The sequence below is a fragment of the Mesoplodon mirus genome, assembly GCF_964341445.2.
Source record: "Mesoplodon mirus genome assembly, chromosome: 5".
Classification (NCBI taxonomy): domain Eukaryota; kingdom Metazoa; phylum Chordata; class Mammalia; order Artiodactyla; family Ziphiidae; genus Mesoplodon; species Mesoplodon mirus.
The window spans coordinates 32517939-32539743 of NC_138980.1; the positions used below are offsets into that span (position 1 = coordinate 32517939).

Consider the following 21805-nt stretch of genomic DNA (forward strand, 5'->3'; position numbering starts at 1 on the left):
TGTCCGTCCGTCCGTCCGTCCATCTGGCTTTCTTGCATCTCACAGCAGACAGACACTGCCCTGTGGGGACACGGCCGGGATTGCAGGGCTTATTTAGCGCCCTGTCTCTCCCTCCTACACGGCGGAATGCACAAATCTCACTCAAGGATTTGCTGCTCCGACGGCAAGGACAGATGTGAGCAGCCCAAGCCCTGCAGCATTCACATCCCTGACCCCAGAAGATCGCTCAGCCCCTCACAGGCTTGTCTTTTTTTTTTTTTTTTTTTTTCTTTTGCGGTAGGCGGGCCTCTCACTGTTGTGGCCTCTCCCGGTGCAGAGCTCAGTCTCCGGACGTGCAGGCTAAGCGGCCATGGCTCACGGGCCCAGCCGCTCTGCGGCATGTGGGATCTTCGCGGACCGGGGCACGAACCCGTGTCGCCTGCATTGGCAGGCGGACTCTCAACCACTGCGCCACCAGGGAAGCCCCACAGGCTTGTCTTGAATGGAGCTTTTGCATAGTTACTACAGCACATGGGTGAGGAGTTAAAAGGACAAAAAGCCGCCAAGGGAAAAAAGTGCCCCACGTCATCCATCGATAACCTTTTTCCCAGGAAGTAACTGCCTCTGGTGCCTTCCGTCCTCATCTGAGGGTTTTCTAAGCAGGAAAGGCCACTGCTCAGGCAGCCAGCCTGGCACTGCCTCAGCCCAGGCCAGGGAACAGCTCCTGGCCCCCACCTGCCTCCCGTATCCGCTTGTCTGGGCTATGGGCCCAGAAGTGGAGTTTGCCCATCAGAAGGCAAGGGCTTTTCCCCTTTGGTGATGGCAGTAGAATTTCTTGTCTGCTGAGCACAGACTGAGTTCCAGGCCTCCTGCAAAGTGTTAAGATGCTTTAGGAAACCCTTGCCATCTTTATTCCGGAGCCAGAGAGAAGGAAGGATGAAAAGGAGGAGGAGGACGGAGACCACCCACCTTCTCTCTCTTTTTTCTTTTCCAAACTGCTAAAGCTTCTTTATCTTTTTTTTTTTTTTAATAGACTTTATTTTTTAGAACAGTTTTTTTGGTTTTTTTTTTTTTTTTGCAGTACGTGGGCCTTTCACTGTTGTGGCCTCTTCCGTTGTGGAGCACAGGCTCCGGATGCGCAGGCTCAGCGGCCATGGTTCACGGGCCCAGCCGCTCTGCGGCACGTGGGATCTTCCCAGACCGGGGCACGAACCCGTGTCCCCTGCATCGGCAGGCGGACTCTCAACCACTGCGCCACCAGGGAAGCCCTATTTGTAGTTTTTTAAGGAACCTCCATACTGTTCTCCATAGTGTCTGCACCAATTTACATTCCCACCAGCAGTGCAAGAGTGTTCCTTTCTCTCCACACCCTCTCCAACATTTACTATTTATAGACTTTTTGATGATGGCCATTCTGACTGGTGTGAGGTGATACCTCGTAGTTTTGATTTGCAGTTCTCTAATAATTAGTAGTGTTGATCATTTTTTCATGTGCCTGTTGGCAGTCTGTATATCTTCTTTGGAGAAATGTCTATTTAGATCTTCTGCCCATTTTTCGATTGGGTTGTTTGTTTGTTTTATATTGAGCCACATGAGCTGATTGTATATTTTGGAGATTAATCCCTTGTGGGTCGCTTCGTTTGCAAATATTTTCTCCCATTCTGTGGGCTGTCTTTTCATTTTGTTGATGGTTTCCTTTGCTATGCAAAAGCTTTTAAGTTTAATCAGATCCCATTTGTTTGCTCTAGCAAGTTAATCAAACCCGAGAAGATGGGTGGCAGGAACCCCAATAGCTGGTCAGTCAGAAGCTCAGGGGACGTGGTGGACTTGGGATGGGTATGTGGGGTGGGGGCAGACCTGTGGGGCTGGCCTGTAACCTGGGGGTCTGACCGACTCTGGGCAGAGAGGGTCAGAACTGAGTTAAATCTTCAGGACGGCGTCCTCTGGGCATTGGAGGGTTGCTGGCTGCTTGACAAACACCCCAGGCAAACACCCCTGTGTAACCAGCGCCTAGGTCGACAGACAGAGCAGGAGCCCCCCAAGCCTCCTCCCCAGCAAGGTTCCCACCTCTGGGTTCACATCCCCGAGCTGGGTCCTGCCTGCTGTGCGCCCCCGAGGATGCTGCTCTGTGCTCGGGTCCTTCCCTCAACACCAAGTGTGACAGTCCTCCCGCCTGGCCACCCACACCATTCCCATGGGGTGTTCCATCGAGCACCCAGCTCACATTTCCACGCTCCTGTAGACCAGGGGGTCTCACCTGGGGCAATTCTGTCCCAGAGACACAGAGCCACAACTGGGGATGTCTGTGGTCCCTAGGACTTGGGGGCTCCAGCGTTGAGAACATGGGGCCAGGGAGGCTGCTCCACACCCCACGGTGCCCGGGATGCCCCACAGACGGTGAGCCCCCCATGGCAGCAGGCGGGGTTGGGGAGCCCCGACGGAGGGACCTAGGCTTGTCTCTGAAGGTTTGGGGCCTCACAAAGCCAGCCCCGCAATCACCACACTCCCAGCAAAGGGAGGGGGCTGAGCATCTGACCCCACCGGACGCACCCCAGCTGTTCCTGTGTGCATCTTGCAGCCTGCAGAAAAGCTGAAGACCCTGCAGAGAGCGGCAGTATGCCCCACCTCCAGAGCTGGCACGGTTGGCACTTTGCACATTCCCTGCCTGTTCTGGACGTTTCCCATCAATGGAATCACACACTGTGTGTCCTTCTGTGTCTGGCTTCTCTCACTGAGCATCCTGTTCTCAAGGTCCGTCCACGTGGTGGCGAGTGTCAGGGCTTCCCTCCTTTTCAGGCTGAGTGACGTTGCCAAGTGTGGAGAGACCACATGGCATTTGTCCATTTATCCGTCGAGGGACACGTGGGCTGTCCCGGCGCCCTTGGCTGCTGTGAATGCACGGCTGCCCTCTCTGGCCGCCGCCTTCCCGCAGTTCAGCTGCGGAAGGATTTCAGCATCACACCGCCAGCAGGGCCACCCGACGCTGCAGTTTTCAGGGATCTGTGCCATCCTCCAGCAAGTCCCTGATTGGGAAGGGGGACGGCCGGCGGCAGGGACCTCGGGTGGCTCCAGCTGGACGGAGATCAGTGGAGGCCTGGCGGTGTTTGGAGGCCCCACGCCCTGGAGGGGGAAGCTTATCTGCGTCCACAGCTGTTGCCTCCCGCCCAGCTGATCCCCACCCTGTGCCCAGGTGAGCAGGGACCTGAGAGCCTTAAAGGGACAGAGTGAGGCACTGGCAGCAGGACATGCTGGGGGACTCAGGGCACCAGGGCACCGCCACAGGGGGTCAAAGGGCACGACCGAGTGGCAGGGCTGGGTGGGGGCTCTGGTCTCTGCCGGTTTCAGCTGGCCAGCTGGGGGTTGGGGGATGGTGGGAGAGGGACCCTGCAGGGAATGCGTTTCCCAAAACCAACCCTACACCTGGCTGCTCAGAGCAACTGTGTTGTGTCCTGGAATAAGGGCCAGGAAAGCAACAGGACAGCTCAATGCAGTGTCCCCAGGGCCTGGGAAAAAATTGCCATAAGGGCTGAGGTTGGGGCCTTCAGGGAGACTGGAGCGCAGGGAAGATCCAACATTAATTTACAGGGAGACCTCAGACGGGTCTTCAGATCCCAGCCTTCGTGTCAGGGTGAAGGCGGTGGTGTCCTCACACGCAAATGGTTCTGGAAAATGTGAGAGGGAAACACAGAGACAGAGACGGAGAGACAGAGAGAGAGGGACAGAGACAGAGAGAGACAGAGACAGAGGAAGGGGTTGGGGCACAAACGTAGCCAAGGCCCCTGGCTGAGAATCCAGGTGCCGGGGGCTGCTGTCCCCAGGATGCCTCTGTAGGTTTGAGGACTTCTCAAAATAAACTGTTGAGAAACAAAGAACCCTCCCCTTGTTCCAGCAGGACAAAGACATCAGCAAACAGGGTGAGGAAACCTTGAAACGCCAGGACACCTTAAAGCTCAGCCCCCACGAGGCCCAGGGAGGGTTTCCAGTTGACAGCAGTGCCCCAGGTGTTCAGGACATTGTACATCACAACTGTGCAGGGAAAGAATCTCTGAATTCTCTGCCATCTCGGCGTGGGAGGCTGAGGGGAGGCTGGATCATCTCTCACTTTCAGATGCTTTTGTTTTGTTTTGTCCTACTTTTACCTATCGGACTTGTTGGTCGCTAGGAAAGATCACCAGCCCCCGGCCACGTTCATCTGGGGGAACCGCCTGTCACTTTTCCAGGGAGAGTAGTAGTTCAGGAGGAGAAGCCAAAGGAGGTCAGAGGGCAGCTGCTTCTGTAAATCCCTCCCATGTGTGTCTGCCCTTGAAGCTGGAGCTGGACTGGCGGGTGAGTCCCGGGCCCCCGCCTGCAGGGAGCTTCCCTGGCTCCCAGCTTGGCATCCGCCCTGCCCACACTACCACCACCGGGCGGCCCACCAGCCACGTCAGTCAACCCCAACGCTAAAGGAACCGACCACCCGACCCTCTGTACCATCTCCTGGGGCCGCTGCAGCAGAGCGCCGCAAACTGGGCTGCTTACATAGCAGAAATTATGTTCTCATGGTTCTGAAGGCCACAAGTCTGAAACGGGGTGTGGGCAGGGCTGTGCTCACTCCCGGGGGAGGGGGGGTCCTTCCTGCCCCTCCCAGCTCCTGGTGTGGCCCACAGTCCTTGGTGTCCTGGGCCTGTGATCCCATCACCCCAGCCTCTGTCTCCGATTTTTTATTTTATTTTTATTTTTTAAAGATTTTTCTTTTGATATGGACCATTTTTAAAGTCTTTATTGAATTTGTTACTATATTGCTTCTGTTTTACATTTTGGTTTTTCGGCCTGGAGGCATGTGGGATCTTAGTGCCCTGACCAGGGATCAAACCCACACCCCCTGCATTGGAAGGCGGAGTCTCCACCACTGGACCACCAGGGAAGTCCCTGTATCTGTCTCTTATAAGGTCATTGGATTCAGGACCATCCTCATCCAGGATGAGCTCATGTCAAGACCCTTAATTTAGTTACATCTGCAAAGACGTTTTTTCCAAATAAGGAAGGCCCCATTCTCAGGTCTGGAAGCAACCACTGCACCATCCTGTCCCCCCAGTTCCACGCCTTCCCTGCCCAGGACCCTCTCCCCCCAGCCCCGGACCCGTCTACAACACACGGAAGATAGAAGACTAAGACGCTCCCTCGCTTGGATCCCTCCCAGGGCTCCTCAGCATAAAATCCACACCCTCACACCAGTCACCACCTGGGGAAGGGCTGGATTTCAAACTCCACCCTCTCAGAAAAATGCACTGAAAACCTTAAGCTGGGGACTTCCCTGGTGGCGCAGTGGTTAAGAATCTGCCTGCCAATGCAGGGCACATGGGTTCGAGCCGGCGCCCTGGTCCGGGAAGATCCCACATGCCGTGGAGCAACTAAGCCAGTGCGCCACAACTACTGAGCCTGTGCTCTAGAGCCCGCGAGCCACAGCTACTGAAGCCCGTGCTCTGCAACAAAGAGAAGACACCACAATGAGAAGCCCGTGCACCACAGGGAAGAGTAGCCCTCACTCGCCACAACTAGAGAAAGCCAGCAGGCAGCAACAAAGACCCAACACAGCCAAAAATAAATAAATAAAATTTTAAAAACAGAAACCTTAAGTTGGAATATTTTAGCAATGGACAGATGGGTGTGACAGAGAATTAAACCCTCATGTTTTCTCTCCCCTTACCTTTGCGTTCAAAACGTTTCATAGGAAGAAGTAGAAAGCAAACTAACCAAAGCACACAGCCAGAGACAGGACAGTGGCTGGTGTCCTGAATATGAGGCCCGGAGAAAGGACAGCTCGGGGGCAGCCAGGGCCAGGTGGAAAGGGCCGGTTGGAGACCCGGGAAGGCGTGCCCGGTGACAGGCAAAGCCTCGGGGCAGGGACAGTGCCAGCAAGGCTGGAGCCAAGCGTGGGGGAGGTGAGGGCGCTGAGGCCTGAGGGTCAGCAGGGCCAGGCCCCAGGGAGGAGTTTGGCTCTTCCTTCTTCCTGCCTGGCTAGAGCCAGCGGCGGCCTGTCTGTGCCAACAGCAGAGCTGGGAGCCGCTTTCCTTGTCCTTCTGTTTGTGGATCTCTGGACCATTCCCAGGGCACCCGCAGGCCTCAGAGGCCAGTCGGGGAGACCCAGGGAGGATCCTGGCTCTCCCACGGCCAATTAGGGGCGCCCTCAAGCCCAGGCCTTGCCGGCTGTGCATGTCCCTGCCCACACGCACAGCCAGCAAGGAACACGTGGTGTGCACGGGGTGCAAACAAGGACAGAGAGTTAGGGGGGCAAAGAGGAGAGTTAAGGGTGACCGGATCGGCTGCTTTCGACAGGCGGGGTCAGAGGTGCCCCGTGGAACACAGGGCTGCAGGACAACCAGTGACATCTGAATTTCAGATAGACAACAGATCATTTTTAGTGTAAGTATATAGCAGATAGTGTGTGGGATATATTATACTAAATAGTGCTTTTTGCAAATCTGAAATTCAAATATAACTGGGTGTTATGTGTTTTTATTTGCTGAATCTGGCCACCCTTGCCTGGGCTCATCCTGAAAGGCCTCTTCTTAGAAGCAGAAGGGGACATGGGACCCTCCTGACCCAGCTGGGGCCAGGACCCAGCTGAGGAGGGAGGGGGCAGGGAGGCACCACTGTGTTCTGGCAGCCCCACATCTCCCACAAGACCCGCCCTCAGCCGGGCTCTGGGCCAACGGGGCGCGGAGATCCGCCCAGGCCCGGAGGTGCTTTGAGGCCAGCTGGTCGCTTGCCGCCCTCCTCCCGCACGTCCTTCTCCACCCCGCTCCGTGCAGCCTTGCTGAGCCTGCCAGCGCGGAGGAGAGGCCTCTGTCCTGGCCCCTCTGCCACACCCTTCTAGCCTTTTCCTCCAGGATCCCTGGCCTCGCGGCAAGGGCTCTGCCGGCTCTGCCCAGGCTCCTCCTCCAGCTGCCTCCCCCTGCCCCTGACAGGCTGCTCCCAGACTCACAGCTCAGCCCTCCAGGGGCTGCTGCCCCTCCTCATACACGTGTCACCTCCAATGTCGTCACCTCCAAGAGGCCACCTGGCCCCTCATCTAAAGCGGTGCCCCCTGATCCACAGCACCACATTTTTTGACTGAGATGATTCACATACCATACAATTCACCCATGAAAGCGTTAACAGTTCTGGTACCTTCACAGAGTTGAGCACTCAGCATCACGATCAGTTTTAGAACATTTCATCACCCTAGAAAGCAACCCCATCGCCATGAGCAGTCACCCCCCTCCCCCTCCCCAGCCCAACAACCACGAACCCACTGTCTGTCCCTGTGCATCTGCCTGTTTTGGATGTTTCCCATCAATGGAATCACACACGGTGTGTCCTTCTGTGTCTGGCTTCTCTCACTGAGCATCGTGTTCTCAGGGTCCATCCACGTGGTAGCAAGGTCAGGGCTTCACCCCTTTTCCTGGCTGAGTGACGTTCCCATGTGTGGAGGGACCACATTTTCTTTATTCATTCACCCACTGATGGGCATTCGGGCTGTTCCACTTTTTGGCTGCTGTGCTGCTGTGAACATTGCAGTGGAAGTTTCTGTATGGACGTGAGTTTTCAGTTCTCTGCGGCACACACCTAGGACTGGCATTGCTGGGTCAGGTGGTCACTCTGTTTAACGTTTTGAGGAGCGGCTGCACCATTTCACCTCCTCACCAGTCCTGCCCAGGGTTCCACTTCCTCATCTTGTTATTTTCTGCCCTTCTGATGAGGGCCATCGTGGTGGGTGTGAAGTGATGTCTCACTGTGGTTTCTGCCTGCCTTCCCCTGAGCATCTTCTCATGTGCTAATGTTATTTGCATGTCTTCTTTGGAGAAATGTGTTTTCAGATCCTTTGTCCATTTTTGTTTGTTTGTTTGTTTTTGCGGTACTTGGGCCTCTCACTGTCGTGGCCTCTCCCATTGCGGAGCACAGGCTCTGGACGCGCAGGCTCAGCGGCCATGGCTCATGGGCCCAGCCACTCCGCGGCATGTGGGACCTTCCCAGACCGGGGCACGAACCCGTGTCCCCTGCATCGGCAGGCGGACTCTCAACCACTGCGCCACCAGGGAAGCCCTGTCCATTTTTTAATTGGGTTATTTGTCCTTTTTAAGAGTTGAGTTAAGGGACTTCCCTGGTGGTCCAGTGGTTAAGACTCTGCACTCCCGATGCAGGGGGGCCGGGTTCCATCCCTGATCAGGGAACTAGATCTCGCATGCCACAACTAAGAGCACACATGCGACAATGAAGATCCCGCAAGCCGCAATAAAAAAAAAAAGGGGGCTTCCCTGGTGGCGCAGTGGTTGAGAGTCCGCCTGCCGATGCAGGGGACACGGGTTCGTGCCCCAGTCCGAGAAGATCCCACATGCCGCGGAGCGGCTGGGCCCGTGAGCCATGGCCGCTGAGCCTGCGCGTCCGGAGCCTGTGCTCCGCAACGGGAGAGGCCACAACAGTGAGAGGCCCGCGTACCGCAAAAAAAATAATAATAATAATAAAAAACAAACAAACAAAAAAAAAGGATCCTGCACGCCGCAACAAAGACCTCACGCACGGCAACAAAAATCCCCATGCCGGAGCCAAATAAATAAAAAAATTTTTTTTAACTTGAGTTAAAAAAAAAGTTGAGTTGTAAGTGTTCTTTATATATTCTAGATACAAGTCCCTTATCAGATACATGAATTACCAGTATTTTCTCCCATTCCTTGGGTTGTCTTTTCACTTTCTTCTCTGAAGCACAAAAGTTTTTAATTTTGATGAATTCCAATTTATCTGATTTTTTGTTGCTGTTGCTTGTGCTTTTGGTGACATATGTAAGATACCATTGCCTAGTCCAAGGTCACAAAGACTGCATACCCTGGTTTTGTTTGAAAGTATTTTGTCCTTTTTAGAAGTATTTGTTGTAAAACACGGGGACCTCAGTGTAGGTGTTCCAGCCAAATACAGGACGGCCAGTTACATTTGAATCAGGTAAATGGTGATACTTTCCTTGCAAAACTGTGTTCAAACACTTGCACGGGACACTTACACTAAGAAATTACTCATTCTCTGCCTCAAACTCAAACTTAACTGCTGTCCAGCTATTTTTATTTGCTAAACCTGGCAGCCTCACCCCAGGGGACACATCCCACCTGTTCACAGGGATCCCCATCGCCTCCCTCGATTCTTTTTAAATTTTTTGCACTATGGCAAACTACACATAAGTTGAGAAATTTACACTTCGAGCGTAAAGTTAAGGTCTTAACTCAAACTAGGAAGGACAGCTGGCCCCCGCCCGGTCTCGCAGGCCCCGCCCCGTTTCCTAGCAACATAGCCTCGCCCCTGACCGCAGCGCGTGGCCCCCCGGGGTGGTCACGTGGCGCCGCCCATTCGCCTTCCGTAGCGCGAGTCAGCCGGGTCCGCGCGTGCGTACATGCGTTCGCGCGCGTGCGCAGGTGGTGGCCGACTCACCGTGCGCGCCCCCCCGCGACGCCGCCTGCGTGCGCGCGCCCGGCGGCTGTCCGGTTCTTATAGTGCCGCGGGCGGCGGTTGCGCGGGGACGACGGGACGGCGGGACGGCGGGACATGGCGGCCGTGCGGCTCGTGGTGCTGGGACTCGTGCTGCTGAGCGCTCAGGGCGGCTTCGTGGCAGGTAAGCACCTTGGAGTGAGGGCGCGAAGCCTGCTGGTGGTCTGGCCTGGCTGGGGGCGGCCCGCTCTCTGCTCCAGGGGAGACCCCAGCCCGGGCGAGAGGGAGGAGAACCCGGCCGGTGGAGGGAGACCCAGCCCGGGGGGTGGGGAGGGAGACTCCGAGCTGAAGCCGAATTGCGCGAGGCAGCTTAGGAGGGACTTTCCTGCTCGGAGTGCTTGGGCGGGGGCCGCAGGGGAGCCCCCGGGCGCCCAGGCCCTGGCTGTCATCCAGGAGGTGGGCTATTATTCTCACGGGGCGCGGGCACCCAGGCACGTGACGGCCCCTGAGCCGGGTCGGCTTTCCGGCCGGAGGGATTGTCCTTCTTCCCGGGATTTAGGTCCCGTGTCTCGCTCTGGCTCTGCACTTGTCCCTGGAGTCGCCCGAACACTTAAACCCTTGTGGGGAGGCATACACTCTGCTTCCTTCGTTTTTGTCTGATTTCGGGGCCCAGAAGAAGGTGGAGGCTGGTCTACTCTCCTGTTTTTACAGGGATGGAAACAGAGGCCCCGGCCGGGAGGGGAGGTGTTCTAAGGTCACCGTGAGCTCTCCGGCTCAGAGCAGGAACTGTGGGGGGGGACTGTTTTTACAGACTCTCAAACGGAGCTCCTCACGGGAGGGGCAGCCTGTTGGGTGGGCAGACGTGGTTTAGAGAATGCTCACAGCAAAATGGGTTAAGGCGTGCTTTTCTGGGAGAAAGCAGGGCAGCCTCTCTTTTGCCTGAAAGTGAGATTTTTTTTCCTGTATGGAGTACGACTTCCCGTTTGGTTCTGGGTTAACGATTTATAGTGACCAGCGTGTAGAGAACAAAGTGCAGACCAGCAGGGTCTGGGGCTCTTCCCCCAAGGGAGGGAGGAGCAGGTGGGCTCTGAGGGGGGTGGCAGCTGCCCTAGGGCATGGGAGGGGCTGCCCCTTAGAGAAGCTTCACCGGCTTACTGCTGACCTACTTTTAGATCTCTGTTCGTCTCTTTCTTTTGCCTCATAATCAAAACGGCCATTTATTCACCGGCCTCTGGACAAGGCCCCTAGCAGGCAAGGTGAGTGCCTGGCAGCTTGAGCCCTTTAGACGCAGCCCTTGCCAGCCAGCGGGGAAGGAGGGCCCTCGGTGTTCTGCTGGGGGCACAGCTCCGATCCATCACCCTTGTCTGTGGGGTTGCTCTTACACACTCCCACCACGTGGGTGTGTGCAGTGGGTGGTCCTGGTTTATTTACGCTGAGTCTGAATCCCCCTGGGGCTGTATCTGTGCCTTGTTCTCCTTTTTCACTTTCCACCTTTCCCAGGGACTCTGGGAAAGACCTGAAAGTCTGGGTCACCCGTCCTTTTTCTGCCTGGGGTGAGTGAGTTCGTGGCTGTGTTTGCCTTTCCTGGCCAGGTCAGCTCTCCAGAAACCTGCCTCAGGGGACTCTGCTGGAGCAGGTGTCTTCGGCGCCCCCATCGCCTGAGGCCCCAGGATGGTCCTCCTGCTGGGAGAGCCCTGCTCTCCAGGCTGTGCAGGGCCCTGTGGTCCTGGCGGGGCTGGTGGGCAGGCACGGGCTTGCTAGCTGGGTCCCTCTCTGAGCCTCGGGTGAGGGGCCGGAGCCCCCGGCCCGCAGGATTAGAGGGGTGAGCAGCCCGGGGTTGGCCTCCCAGAGGCGGTCTCTCCTGGCCACCGCCTCGTCCCGAGAGCTCCCCCCAGGATGTGTACCCGAGGCCTGCCTGGCCCTGCGCCCCGCCCAGCCCGGCCGCCGAGTGGGCACAGAGGAGGGGTGGCTGTTTTTAGATGAAGGTGACTTTACTTGAGAACATGGGTTGCGGTCACATGGTCGGGAAGGAGGGTCAGGCACTCTCGGGTTCCCGGGGCTCTGCGAGGGCCTGCCTGTGCACGGCCGGGGCCCCTGTGAGTTCTTGGGGTGCTGCCCCGGGCCTCCTGGGCACTGGGCGTGGCTGGGGGTTCTGGAGAGTGGGCTTTTCACCCTTTTTCCGTCACCGCACCCTGAGGAGCATTTTGAGGCATTCTTTCTAATGGCCCTGTCCCAGTGATCTGTCAGTGTCACAGATGTTACATCCCCTGTGGCAGCGGTCTCTGGTGGCCCTGGGGGCCACAACCCGGCACCCCCCTTGGAGTGACCCGGCCTGTTGAGGATGGGTGACCGGCATGTGGCAGGTCACTGGGGCTGATGGGCTGGCTCCCTTGCTGCATGTGTCCCTCTGGCCAGGACAGGGGTGTCGGCCTGTGGGGCCTCAGGCAGGGAGGGCTCTCCTGGGCGAGGCTGGCCAGCCCGTTGGCCTCTGCAGACACCTGGGAGGGGTGGAGCTGGGGCCCACCTCTGCCCCTCTCTGAGAGCTGAGGCTCCGCCCTGCTGCCGCCTGGAGGAGACCTGCGGCCACTCCTCTCTCCTCCAGGAGGCAGGGTGGGGCCTGGGTAAGACCTGCCTGAGCACCCCTGTCCAAGGCTCTAGGGTGCAGAGGCAGGCCCTGTCTGGGCGAAGCGCCGCCTCTGGCCTCACTTCCTGCCCTGACTCACCTCCCAGCTCTGTACGGAGCTGCTGGTTCTGCCGTCTTGGGAAATCTTGATGGAGAAATGCGGGTTTCCAGAGGCCTTTGGTGAAAGTGACGCAGAGGTCCAGCCTCACGCCCCTGTCTGCCTGTAACCGCCTGGCCTGAGGCCTGAGCGGCCAGTGGGCGGACGTGAAGGTCGGCCTGTGCCCGGGGCCTTGTGGCCAGCCAGGTGTGCTCTCCTACACGGCCGGTGCGCACACACGTGCCGCGTGTGTCTCTGCACCTACCTGTCCGTGCACACATGCGGGCACTGCTGCGGGTGTGCCCCTGGGAGCGGGGAGCACCTGGAGCGGCAGAGGGGCCTCCTTTGCTTCAGTCCCTGCTGGCCCGGACTTCTGAGATGTCCCGTCCCCTTTTAAAGAAAGAGCCAGCAGGTGGCCATAGGCGGGGAGGTGAGGACTGGAGGCTCAGGAAGAGGCCCCGCCAGGCCCTGCACGTGTTCTGTGCACAGGCTGGCCTTGGGTCCCGCCTCTTCCACCCAAGGGAGGCTGGCGTCCTCCAGACTGGAATGCAGCCGGGGCGCGGGGGCCTGCGTGCGGCCAGCCCACCCAGGACCTAACACACAGGCCCAGGCGGGATCTCAGACGCCCAGGGAGATGTGCGCTTTGCCCGCAGTCGTTCCAGAAAGCTGCCCAGCTGTGAAGTCTGCCCTGGGATTTGAGCTTTAATTTTCTTAGCGGCTAAGGAGTCCGTGAGGATGGGGGAGCCCGAGCAGGCTCTGCTGTCCTGTGCGGCCGGACACCATCTTCTCCTGCTGTCAGGACATCTTGCCTCTGGTTTGGATTATTGGGCATCAGCCGGAGGGTTCCTGGTGCCAAGTCCAGCCGGGGCTCGTGACCTGCGATCATTCTGCTCAGCTTCATGTGCTTTGTCTGTGCTCACACAGTTGTGCTGTCAGAAGTCACCGTGTGAGCCCAGTGAGGAAGCGGGGGTCCGGGGTGGCGGCCTGCCCGGTGGGTATTGGGGCCCCGCGGCCTGGCTGCTTTCCTACTGGCTGAACTGTTCCAGTGCAGTCCTGGATTCTGCTTTCACCTGATTTTATGCCAGAGGGCTCTGGGCTGGCACCCTCTGTGCCCAAGTCCTGTGAGCGTGGCCTTCTCCAAGGGTCGCCTCGGGTGCGTGGGTGTGGGTGATGTTCTGGAGAAACAGGTGCTTCCTGGTAGACACAACTGTGCCTTGGACCCGGCTTTATAAAGTCCCCACTGTCCCCAAGGACAGCTGCCCCGGGATCCCGGGTGGTTTCACAGGAGTATCCCCAGGACACCTGGTCCCAGCCCTGGGATAGGGCTCTGGTGTGGACATTCACTGAAGGTCAGCATCTGGAGGTGCGGCCTGACCCCCTGACCCCCAGCAAAGGGGTCCTCATTCTGTTCTGCCGTCCTGGCCCCCTCCCTGAAAGCCCAGAGGTCTGGGGTCTCCTGCCCCCGGTCCCTGGAGAGGAGCCCTCCCCAGCTCAAGCCCCGTCTCCTGGCTCCAGAGCTGTCAGCGCACTTCTCACTGTCTGGTTCTAACTGGCTTCACATTTTGGTTCCTAAAGAGAAGGTCGTAACGAACGGGGAGGCTTGCCTGGTTGGAAATTGAGCGGAAGGGCTGCTGGGAGTCACCCCAGCGTCCCAGGCAGGAGGACAGACTGTCATTTGTATGGAGGTTTGGGGCACATGCGGCCTTCTGAGAAGCAGGCACCTCCAGGACGGGGCCGCTGCAGCCCCCTGGCCCCCGTGGCCTGAGCACACCTGTCCCACCCCCACCCCCACCGGTGGCCTTGCCTTGGTTGTGGGAGAGAGGGGGAAAATGCAAGACTACCCAGAGCGGGGGTGGTGACCTGGGCGGTGATGGACTTCAACTTTCCGAAAAGGCCTTTTGGGGCTGCGGGGCTGGACCCAGCAGTCGCTGCCCTGGTCCTTGTTCTGGGGCCGGGGTGGGCGCTGCTGCTGTTCCCACGTCCAAGGCCCAGCCAGTTAGGACAATTCCTGGCAGAATCCTGCCCCAGACCCCGAGGGGAGGGCCTTCCAGGAGCCCCATGCGGTTCTGAGGTCTGGGTACCAGCCCTGGCTTCTCTCCCTCTGGGGAGTTGGGGTTGGGAGAAGTGGCAGGCTCCTTGGGTTCTCCCCCGACACCGTTCTCTTCTCTTCTTTGGCTGCCCAGGGAGCACGATCTGGACTTCCGTAGATGATGATGGCTCCAGAACCCGCCTCACATGCGCCTTGAATCACAGCACCACCGAGATCGTGGGCCACCGCTGGGTGAAGGGGGGCAAGGTGCTGAAGGAGGACGCGCTGCCTGGCCTGAGGACGGAGTACCAGTGAGTGAGGCTGCCCTAGCAGGAAAGGGCGGGGCCTGCCTGGTCTCCAGGGGCCTATGATCAGCGAGTAAGGAGGTTGTAGTCGGTGGGCTGGCTCTGGACAGACGTTGGGAACGGGCTCAGACGGGGGTTTGGAGACGGCTGAGGCCTGGGATGCAGGGAGGGTCCAGTGGCTGCCAGACTTCACCACCTCCAAGACCCGTCCCTCCTTCCGGCGCATTGGGGACCCCGGTCCCTGGCTTGCTGGGTTCTGAGCACCGCCGGGGCCACTGCGGAGCCTTGTCTGGGGGGAGGAGCGGCTCTGGAAGCCCAGGGCTCCTGGATGTGGGTGTGGGGTAAGCTGCCTGCCGCCCCTGCACCTCCTGGTCCCTCCTCCCTGGGGAGGCATCCCCCCCGCCCCCGCCCGGCAGGGTTTGGACAGAAGCTTCTCGGCTCACACCCCGCTCACGGCGTCTGCCTGCAGCGTGGACTCGGACGACCGCTCGGGCCAGTACTCCTGCATCTTCCTTCCAGAGCATGCGGGCCGCACCAACCTGGAAGTGAAGGGTGGGCTCCTGGGGGCCCCGGGCCTGAGGGGCTGGGGTGGAGGCGGGCAGGGCAGCTCCATCTCCGGCCCCGCGGCCCCCGGCGTCAGGCTCCAGCCCGCCCTCCTCCCCGCAGGGCCCCCCAGTGTCAAGGCGGTGAAGAAGTCGGAGCACGCCACCGAGGGGGAGACTGTGGTGCTGGCCTGCAAGTCGGACTCCTTCCCGCCCGTCACCGACTGGATGTGGTCCAAGATGACCGACTCTGGGGACCAGGCCATTGCTAACAGCTCCCAGAACAAGTTCTTCGTGGTCTCCTCGGAGACCAGGACGGAGCTGCATATCCCAGACCTGGACCTGAGCTCAGACCCCGGCAAGTATGTCTGCAACGGCACCAGCTCAGAGGGCTCTGGCCAGGCGGTCATCACGCTGCGCGTGCGCAACCGCTTTGCCGCCCTCTGGCCCTTCCTGGGCATCGTGGCCGAGGTGCTTGTGCTGGTCACCGTCATCTTCATCTACGAGAAGCGGCGGAAGCCGGACGAGGTCCTAGATGGTGAGCCGGCCCCACACACCCTCTGCTCCCCTCCTGGTGGGGGGACCCCTGGGGCCGGGGCCGCTGTCCGGGAGTGTGGGCCTGAGGGTTAGCCCCCTTGGCCACCGTGTCCCAGGGCCTCCCTGGGGCACCCGCCCCCTTCCCTGGCTGGGGGTGTGTGTCGGCCCTTACGGCCTCACCTGCCCCTCTCTCGTCCTCACTGGGCTGCCAGCAGGCGTTCTCTGCGGTGAGTGCTCCTCCATTGGCTTGGTCTCCACCTGTGGAGGCTGCTTTGGGCCCAGGGCTGTAGCACCAAGCAAGCCCCTGGCCTTGTGTGATGGGGCCACTGGGCGTCTTCCCGTGGGCAGGGCTGGGGGTCAGGCAGGGCCCCCAGGTGCCCCTCACACTGAGACCCCAGACAGCTCACGTGAGGGTGTGTGTGCTGGGGCGGGCTGGCCCCCACATTGCAGTCGGGGAAGCTGAGGGCAGCGCCCCGCGGGATGGGGCCGCCCGGTGCGTGGCCTGGCGTGCAGACCGCCGCTGACGGCCCGTCCTCCTCTCTTGCATGTGGCCGTGCGCCTGCACAGATGAGGACAACGGCTCTGCTCCGCTGTAAGTCCCTGCCTCGCTGGGGGCGGGCGGGTCGCTGGGCGGAGCTGGGAGGCGTGAGGGGCAGCTGTCTGGTCCTCCTGTCACCAGGAAGAGCAGCGGGCACCACGTGAACGACAAAGACAAGAACGTTCGCCAGAGGAACTCCAGCTGAGAGGTGAGGGGAGGGGAGGGCGTGAGGGGAGGGGAGGGCGGGGGGCCGAGGGCGGGGCTCCTGCTCCTGAGGCTGGTCCAAGCTCCCCGCCCCTTCCCCCCCCCAACCCCGCAGGACCAGGAAGAGTCTGCAGGCGCCCATCCCAGCATTTGTACAACCCCGCGCCCTTTCCTCTTACAGAAACCCACCTGGCAAAAGCAAACCACGTTGTGCATTCAAATCACATGTTTTCTCACCTTTTTAAAGAAAAACTAAACTAGGGTTTTCTGTGTGTAGAATTCTGCCCCTTAGGGGCTTTGCTTTTCTTTTTTAACCATCTCGTGAGCCCCCCAGGGGAGTCGTGAGGTTTGTGTGAGGCCCCTGCCGCCCCCACCACCCGTCCCCTCGCGTCCCCTGGGCTGTTGGTCTCCTGGTCTGGGTGTGGAGGACAGATGGCCCTTTTTCTGAGGCTCCCGCCCCAGGTCCACCTCCTGAGACTGCTCGGCTGTGTGGGGCTGGAGCCAAGTCCCTGCCCTCTGCAGAAGGTCCAGACGACGGAGCCGCGGTGCCAAGCATCCTGCCGTGAGAAGCCAGTGCTGTCGGGTCATTGCAGGTCTGAGCACGTGGCCGCCCTGTCCACACACCCAGGAAGAGGGTGTCTGCTGCTCTTCTCGGAGCAGGAGCCACTGTGATGGGCCTCTCTCCCCACCCCACCTTCCTACTCCCCAATAAAGTCTGACCCCTCATCCTCTACCGGCTCCTGTCTGCACCGAGCCTGGGTCTCACCAAGAAAGCTCGTGGGGGGTTCAGCCGGTGAGGCGTAATGAGGTTAGGGTGCACGGGGGCTGGGTGACAGGTAAAGCCGGGAGTGGTGGACGGACCACTGCAGCAGGACTGGCTCTCCAGTTCTTCTAAGCCTGCTTCTGCCCTTCAAAGGGTATCTGGACAAAACCAAGGCAGCCTTCTGGTGGGCCCCCAGGTCGGGATGGGCGGCCATCAGCCACCGCTGCCAGGCCCCCAGCTGTCCTGGTCAGAACGCTCCCGGTGCCTTCGGTGGTCTGAGGGGTAGGTGAGCAGCTGGGGCCTCACTCGAGCTGGGAGTCTGTCCCGAGGCACATCTGGTGTGGGGGTGCGGCTGCCCCTCTTGGGACTCTAGCTGGGGGTGGGGGGCAGCCCAGAGAACCCCAGGAGCAGCTCTGCACCAGCCCCCGGGGGGAGAAGGGGGTTGCCTGCTTACCCAGCCTGCATCCCGGTAGCTGGGCCGAATGGGGGAGCATAGGTGGGGTTGAAGCGGGGGGTGGGGTGGGGTGGGGGGGTGGAGCAGGAGGTCCTAGGAGGTGGGGCGGAGCCCTGGGACTCTGGGAAGTACCACCTAGGCCTCCCACTGGGCACACCTGGGGAAACAGTGCCAGAGGGGAAAGCGCTTGTCCAGGGTGACCCTTTTCCCACATCCGGGGCTGTGGTCACCCCATGTCCCCCTCTGGAGCCCTGCCAGACCTGCAGGTCTGGGTGAGGGTCTCAAGCCACCTGCTGGTCGGGGGAGGCAGGAGTCTCAGAGTGTTGGGCCAGCTCTTCCCAAATCTCCAGAGAAGCCAGAAATCTGGGCTCGTGTGAAGTCTGCATTTTTCAATGTTGGCAAAAACAAATCCCAACATACCAAAGCCTCAAAAATTGACAGACTTGGCACACTGGCCACCGGTTCGAGGCCCAGTGGGTTCTGAGGTGGGACGGAGAGGGCCTCTGCCCAGCAAATCCCACAGCCCCGGGATGCGGGGGAGGGGTGCGGGGGGGCGTTTGGGGTGGACCAGGCTGCCCCCTGTCTGCTGACCAGGTGTGTCACAAAAGTCACTCGCAGGTCTGGTTTCCCTGGGCGCCCACAGGGAGAGTAGGGGTTCCTTTACGGGGGCTTTGCACAGCACAGCCTGGAGGAGGTGCCCTCCAGTTCACAGGAACTGAGGCCGCTGGTCCCCGAAGCCCTGGGGCTGGGGCTGGGGCTGGGGCTAGGGGCTGCGGCTGGCCAGCCATTCCCTCCAGCCACCACCAGAGGGCACCACATGCACACCCCTGAGGGCACCGGGGCCCAGGAAGTCAGGGGAGCCCCTGTCTACAGAGGTCTTGGGATGCCCTGCCTGTCCTGCGTGCCCCCCAGCTGGACACGCTGGGCCCTCGGTCCCGGGCACCCACCATCTAACTTTCTCTGGTCCCAAGGACGTACATCCCTTCTTGTTCACTGGGTCACGTGGTTGGCACTGATGGTGTACGTGGGTCTGGGGGTTCTGCCGGCACAGGAGGTGACGAGGCTGGTTCCTCTCTGGGGACGCTGCTGAGGCTGGGGCTCGATGTTGGAGGGCACGTGAGGGTGTCCCCTGCTCGGGGTCTGTGTGTGTCCCCACCTGCACCCCAGCTGGGGCTCCGCCCACCTTCCTGCTGCACCCATGGCGCCCACACACTTGGGGCTCGGGAACGACTGCTGGTTTCTTTGTCCGGACAGAAAGTGCGGGATTGTCCGCAGGCAGCGCCTTGGGGGACAGGAGGGGGTGGCATGTGGTGTGGAGAGGGGACCAGGCCCCCAGAGAGGGACGCTGCTCACGTGTGCTTTTAGGAGAAGCCTGACCAGCAAACAGGGCCACTGGGCAGACGGCTCTGCATGTTTCCCTCACTGAGCATTTGATGAGCACTGGCAGTCTTCGGCCCCCTGTGCCACTGGGGGCTGTTCTTGGCTGCAGCCGCTGGAGCTGCCTCAGTTTCCCCAGGGGCGGGACAGGAAGTCACCGGATCCAGTGAGATCATCTTTGGCAAACGCCTGGAGGCTCAGGACCCGGGGTCTGTCTCGGGGTCCCAGTCGCTGAGGCAGAGGGGCAGGGCTGGGCGTGCCTTCCTTCTGGGGCACAGGCTGCCCACCCCTTCCCTGGGCCCACCGCCCTCCGGACTGGGAGCCCTTCGAGGACGGGGACGGGGCCTGCACTGGAGGCATCGGGGGCGCGTCCCAAGCCCCATGCTCGTTCCTCCCCCACTCTGGGGCCCTGACGAAGAGCACGTCTGTTGTACACCAGGGGCACCCCCAAGGTCCCATGGTGGCTGGCAGCAAGAGAGGAATTTAGGGGTCTCGCCTGGCAGCAGGGGGGCAGAGGTGAGGAGGAATGGGCCAGAGGTGTGGGCGGGTCCCTGACCCCACCCAGGGGGAGTGAGGTCCGCAGGGAAAGGAAATCCAAGGTTAGCCGAGGACCCCACCCTCATCGCACAGATGCCAGGAAACTCAGGCCTGGGTGAGGGGCTCCCTACGTAAGGTCACTCTCCAGTCGGGGCTGGACGCCAGCGCGCTGCCCGGTACTATGGTGCTCATGCAGACAGCCCAGATTGGGAGATGTCATCCCCCTTCCGAAGTCAGTGGCACATGTGGGCACTCAGGCCCGCCACACAAGGCTGAGGGGACAGTCAGTATTGCTCGAGTCTGGCCGTGAGTTTTCCAGGCAGCCCTCGGAGCTTAAACTCTGAGACCCCTCCCTGGTCCAGGGCCTGCCAAGACCCTGGCGTGGCTTTGTCTCCCTGGTCTCTAACTATTTTGCACTCAGAGGGCCTCCAAACTGTGGGCTCCAGGGCTTTGGACCTGGACCTGCCCCAGCTGAGCAGGAAACATGGGCCATGTGCTGAGGTGCTGAGAGGCTGGGGAGGGGAGCTGCGGGCGGGACAGCAGGGCAAAGGCCTCGGGCCAGGCCAGCTGGGCCTGCTAGAGGCCCCTGTGCCCAGAGCCCAGCGCTGGGGAGGAAGAGGTGGAGCAAACTGGGTGGGGAGGGACTGGGGCTTCCTTCCACGGGAAGTGGGAGTCCAGCAGCTTTGGGTAACAGACCACTCACTGTGAACTGACTTCGGGTTTTATTCCTGTTTGCCCAGGCTTGTCCCCAGCCCACCCCACCCCCACCACCTCTGGGTCCTCATCTCCTACACCCCCACTCTCCAGGTCCTCAGTATCCCTTCTCCTCACACCAACCAGGCACCCTCCTACCTGAGGACCTTTGCACAGGCCACGACACCTGCCGGCCGCTCTGGGCTCCGTCCTCCCCTCAGGTCCTGGCTCTGACACCACCCACTCTGTGAGACTTCAGACATCCCCCCAACACCTCCTCATCCCCTGTCCCGGCTCAGGTTGAGTTCACCCCCTTCTAACGGACACTACAATGTCTGCTAAACATCACATCTGCTGTGTTGACTGTCACCCCACCAGGCTGGGGGCAGCCTGTTAGGTTCACTTCTGAATCCCAGCCCCCATCAGGTGCCTCATAAGTATTTAGTGAATGAATGAATGAATGAATGCTAAGACTGCTCTGGCCCAGGGCAAGTGGTGAGACAGGGTGGGAGGGACGGAGGCTGGTGGCAGCCTGGCCCAGGGTGGAGCCCATGTGTTGGGGAGCAGTCTTCAGGAGAGGGGCTGGGACCCTGTCCTCCTCTGTGACTTGCAGGTCCAGGCCAGGTCCCTGGGAGAGGGATGCCATTCTGCTTCTCCAGGCCTGGTGGGTCCTTGGGCTGGGCTGCTGGTCCACCCCCTCCCCGCTCTCAGCCGAGAGCTCTGGGGCTCTGGCGGCCTGCCTGGACTGACATCTTCCCAGGGCGAGCATGAAAGATCCCCCTTCAGCTGGAACACACATCTGCCTAGGCGGGCCACAGCCTGGCACTGCCAACTCTGCTGCTTGCCCAGCCTCTCTCTCTCACAGACTCACGGCAGATGGCAGCCCAGCCTGTCCACCCATCTGGCTGTGGGTCTGGCAGGGTCTGACTGAAGACACAGCAGAGGTGGCCCCTGGAAGGCCCCCCAGGGCTCAGGACAGCCTGCATGGGGACAGGAGATGGCCTGGCTCAGCCTGCCCATTGTTCAGATGGGCCCATCACTCAATGCCCTTGAGTCCCACCTACTGTGTGCAGGGACATGTCACATCTCCACCCTCATGGTCCTGACCTCCAGGTGGGTGAAGTCACCCAATATGATGTCAGGCCTGAAAGTGCTAAGAAGGCCAGAGGGTCCCTGGAGGCCAGTGGTGGTCTTCAACCCCTCTCCCTGTTTCTCCAGGCCTTTCCTTATCTCTGCTCCCCGTCTCTCCTTTGTGCAGGACACTCTGGTTGAGCTGGGGTGTGGAGCGGAGGCTGGGAAGAATCCTGGGCTTGTGGCCTATGTCACCTGACGCCAGGAATCACTCCCCAGCCTGGCTCTAGCCCCAGAAGCAGAGCCTCGAGTGTCTTCCCAGATCTGGGGGCCTAGGGGGCGGGGGCTGGCTGGAGCCTGAGCCCAAGGGGCAGAGAAATGGGGTAGCCCAACGGGACTCACATGTGGGCATCCGGTGGGAAGGGGTGGCAGACCCTGGGTCCCCCTGTGACCCTGGGCACTTGCCCACTTTAAAGCCCACCAGCCTTTTGGGAGAGCCCCCCCACACACACACTGTACTTTAGGGCCTTGTTTGAAGGTGGGGATCCTCAGCACCCTTGGGTGGCTCTTCCTATTGGCCCAATTCGGCCTCAGTTTCCTCATATGCAGGAGGTGGGGGAGAGG

General features: G+C 60.1%; 1 protein-coding gene across 3 annotated transcripts; it reads left to right on the forward strand.

The window, feature by feature from the left end:
* The first annotated feature begins 9438 nt into the window (after positions 1-9438).
* BSG (basigin (Ok blood group)) lies at positions 9439-17017 on the forward strand. Of its 3 annotated transcripts, none has more exons than XM_082623426.1 (7): positions 9439-9595; positions 14315-14471; positions 14935-15017; positions 15132-15545; positions 16112-16136; positions 16224-16290; positions 16736-17017. In XM_082623426.1, the coding sequence occupies exons 1-6, from the start codon at positions 9529-9531 to the stop codon at positions 16285-16287; spliced, it is 810 nt and encodes a 269-aa protein (XP_082479552.1). In that variant the 5' UTR covers positions 9439-9528; the 3' UTR covers positions 16288-16290; positions 16736-17017. The 3 variants fall into 3 exon arrangements, with proteins under 3 accessions (XP_082479552.1, XP_082479550.1, XP_082479551.1); XM_082623424.1 differs by having other exon boundaries at positions 16809-17017; XM_082623425.1 differs by lacking the exon at positions 16736-17017 and adding an exon at positions 16402-16729.
* Positions 17018-21805: the final 4788 nt, after the last annotated feature.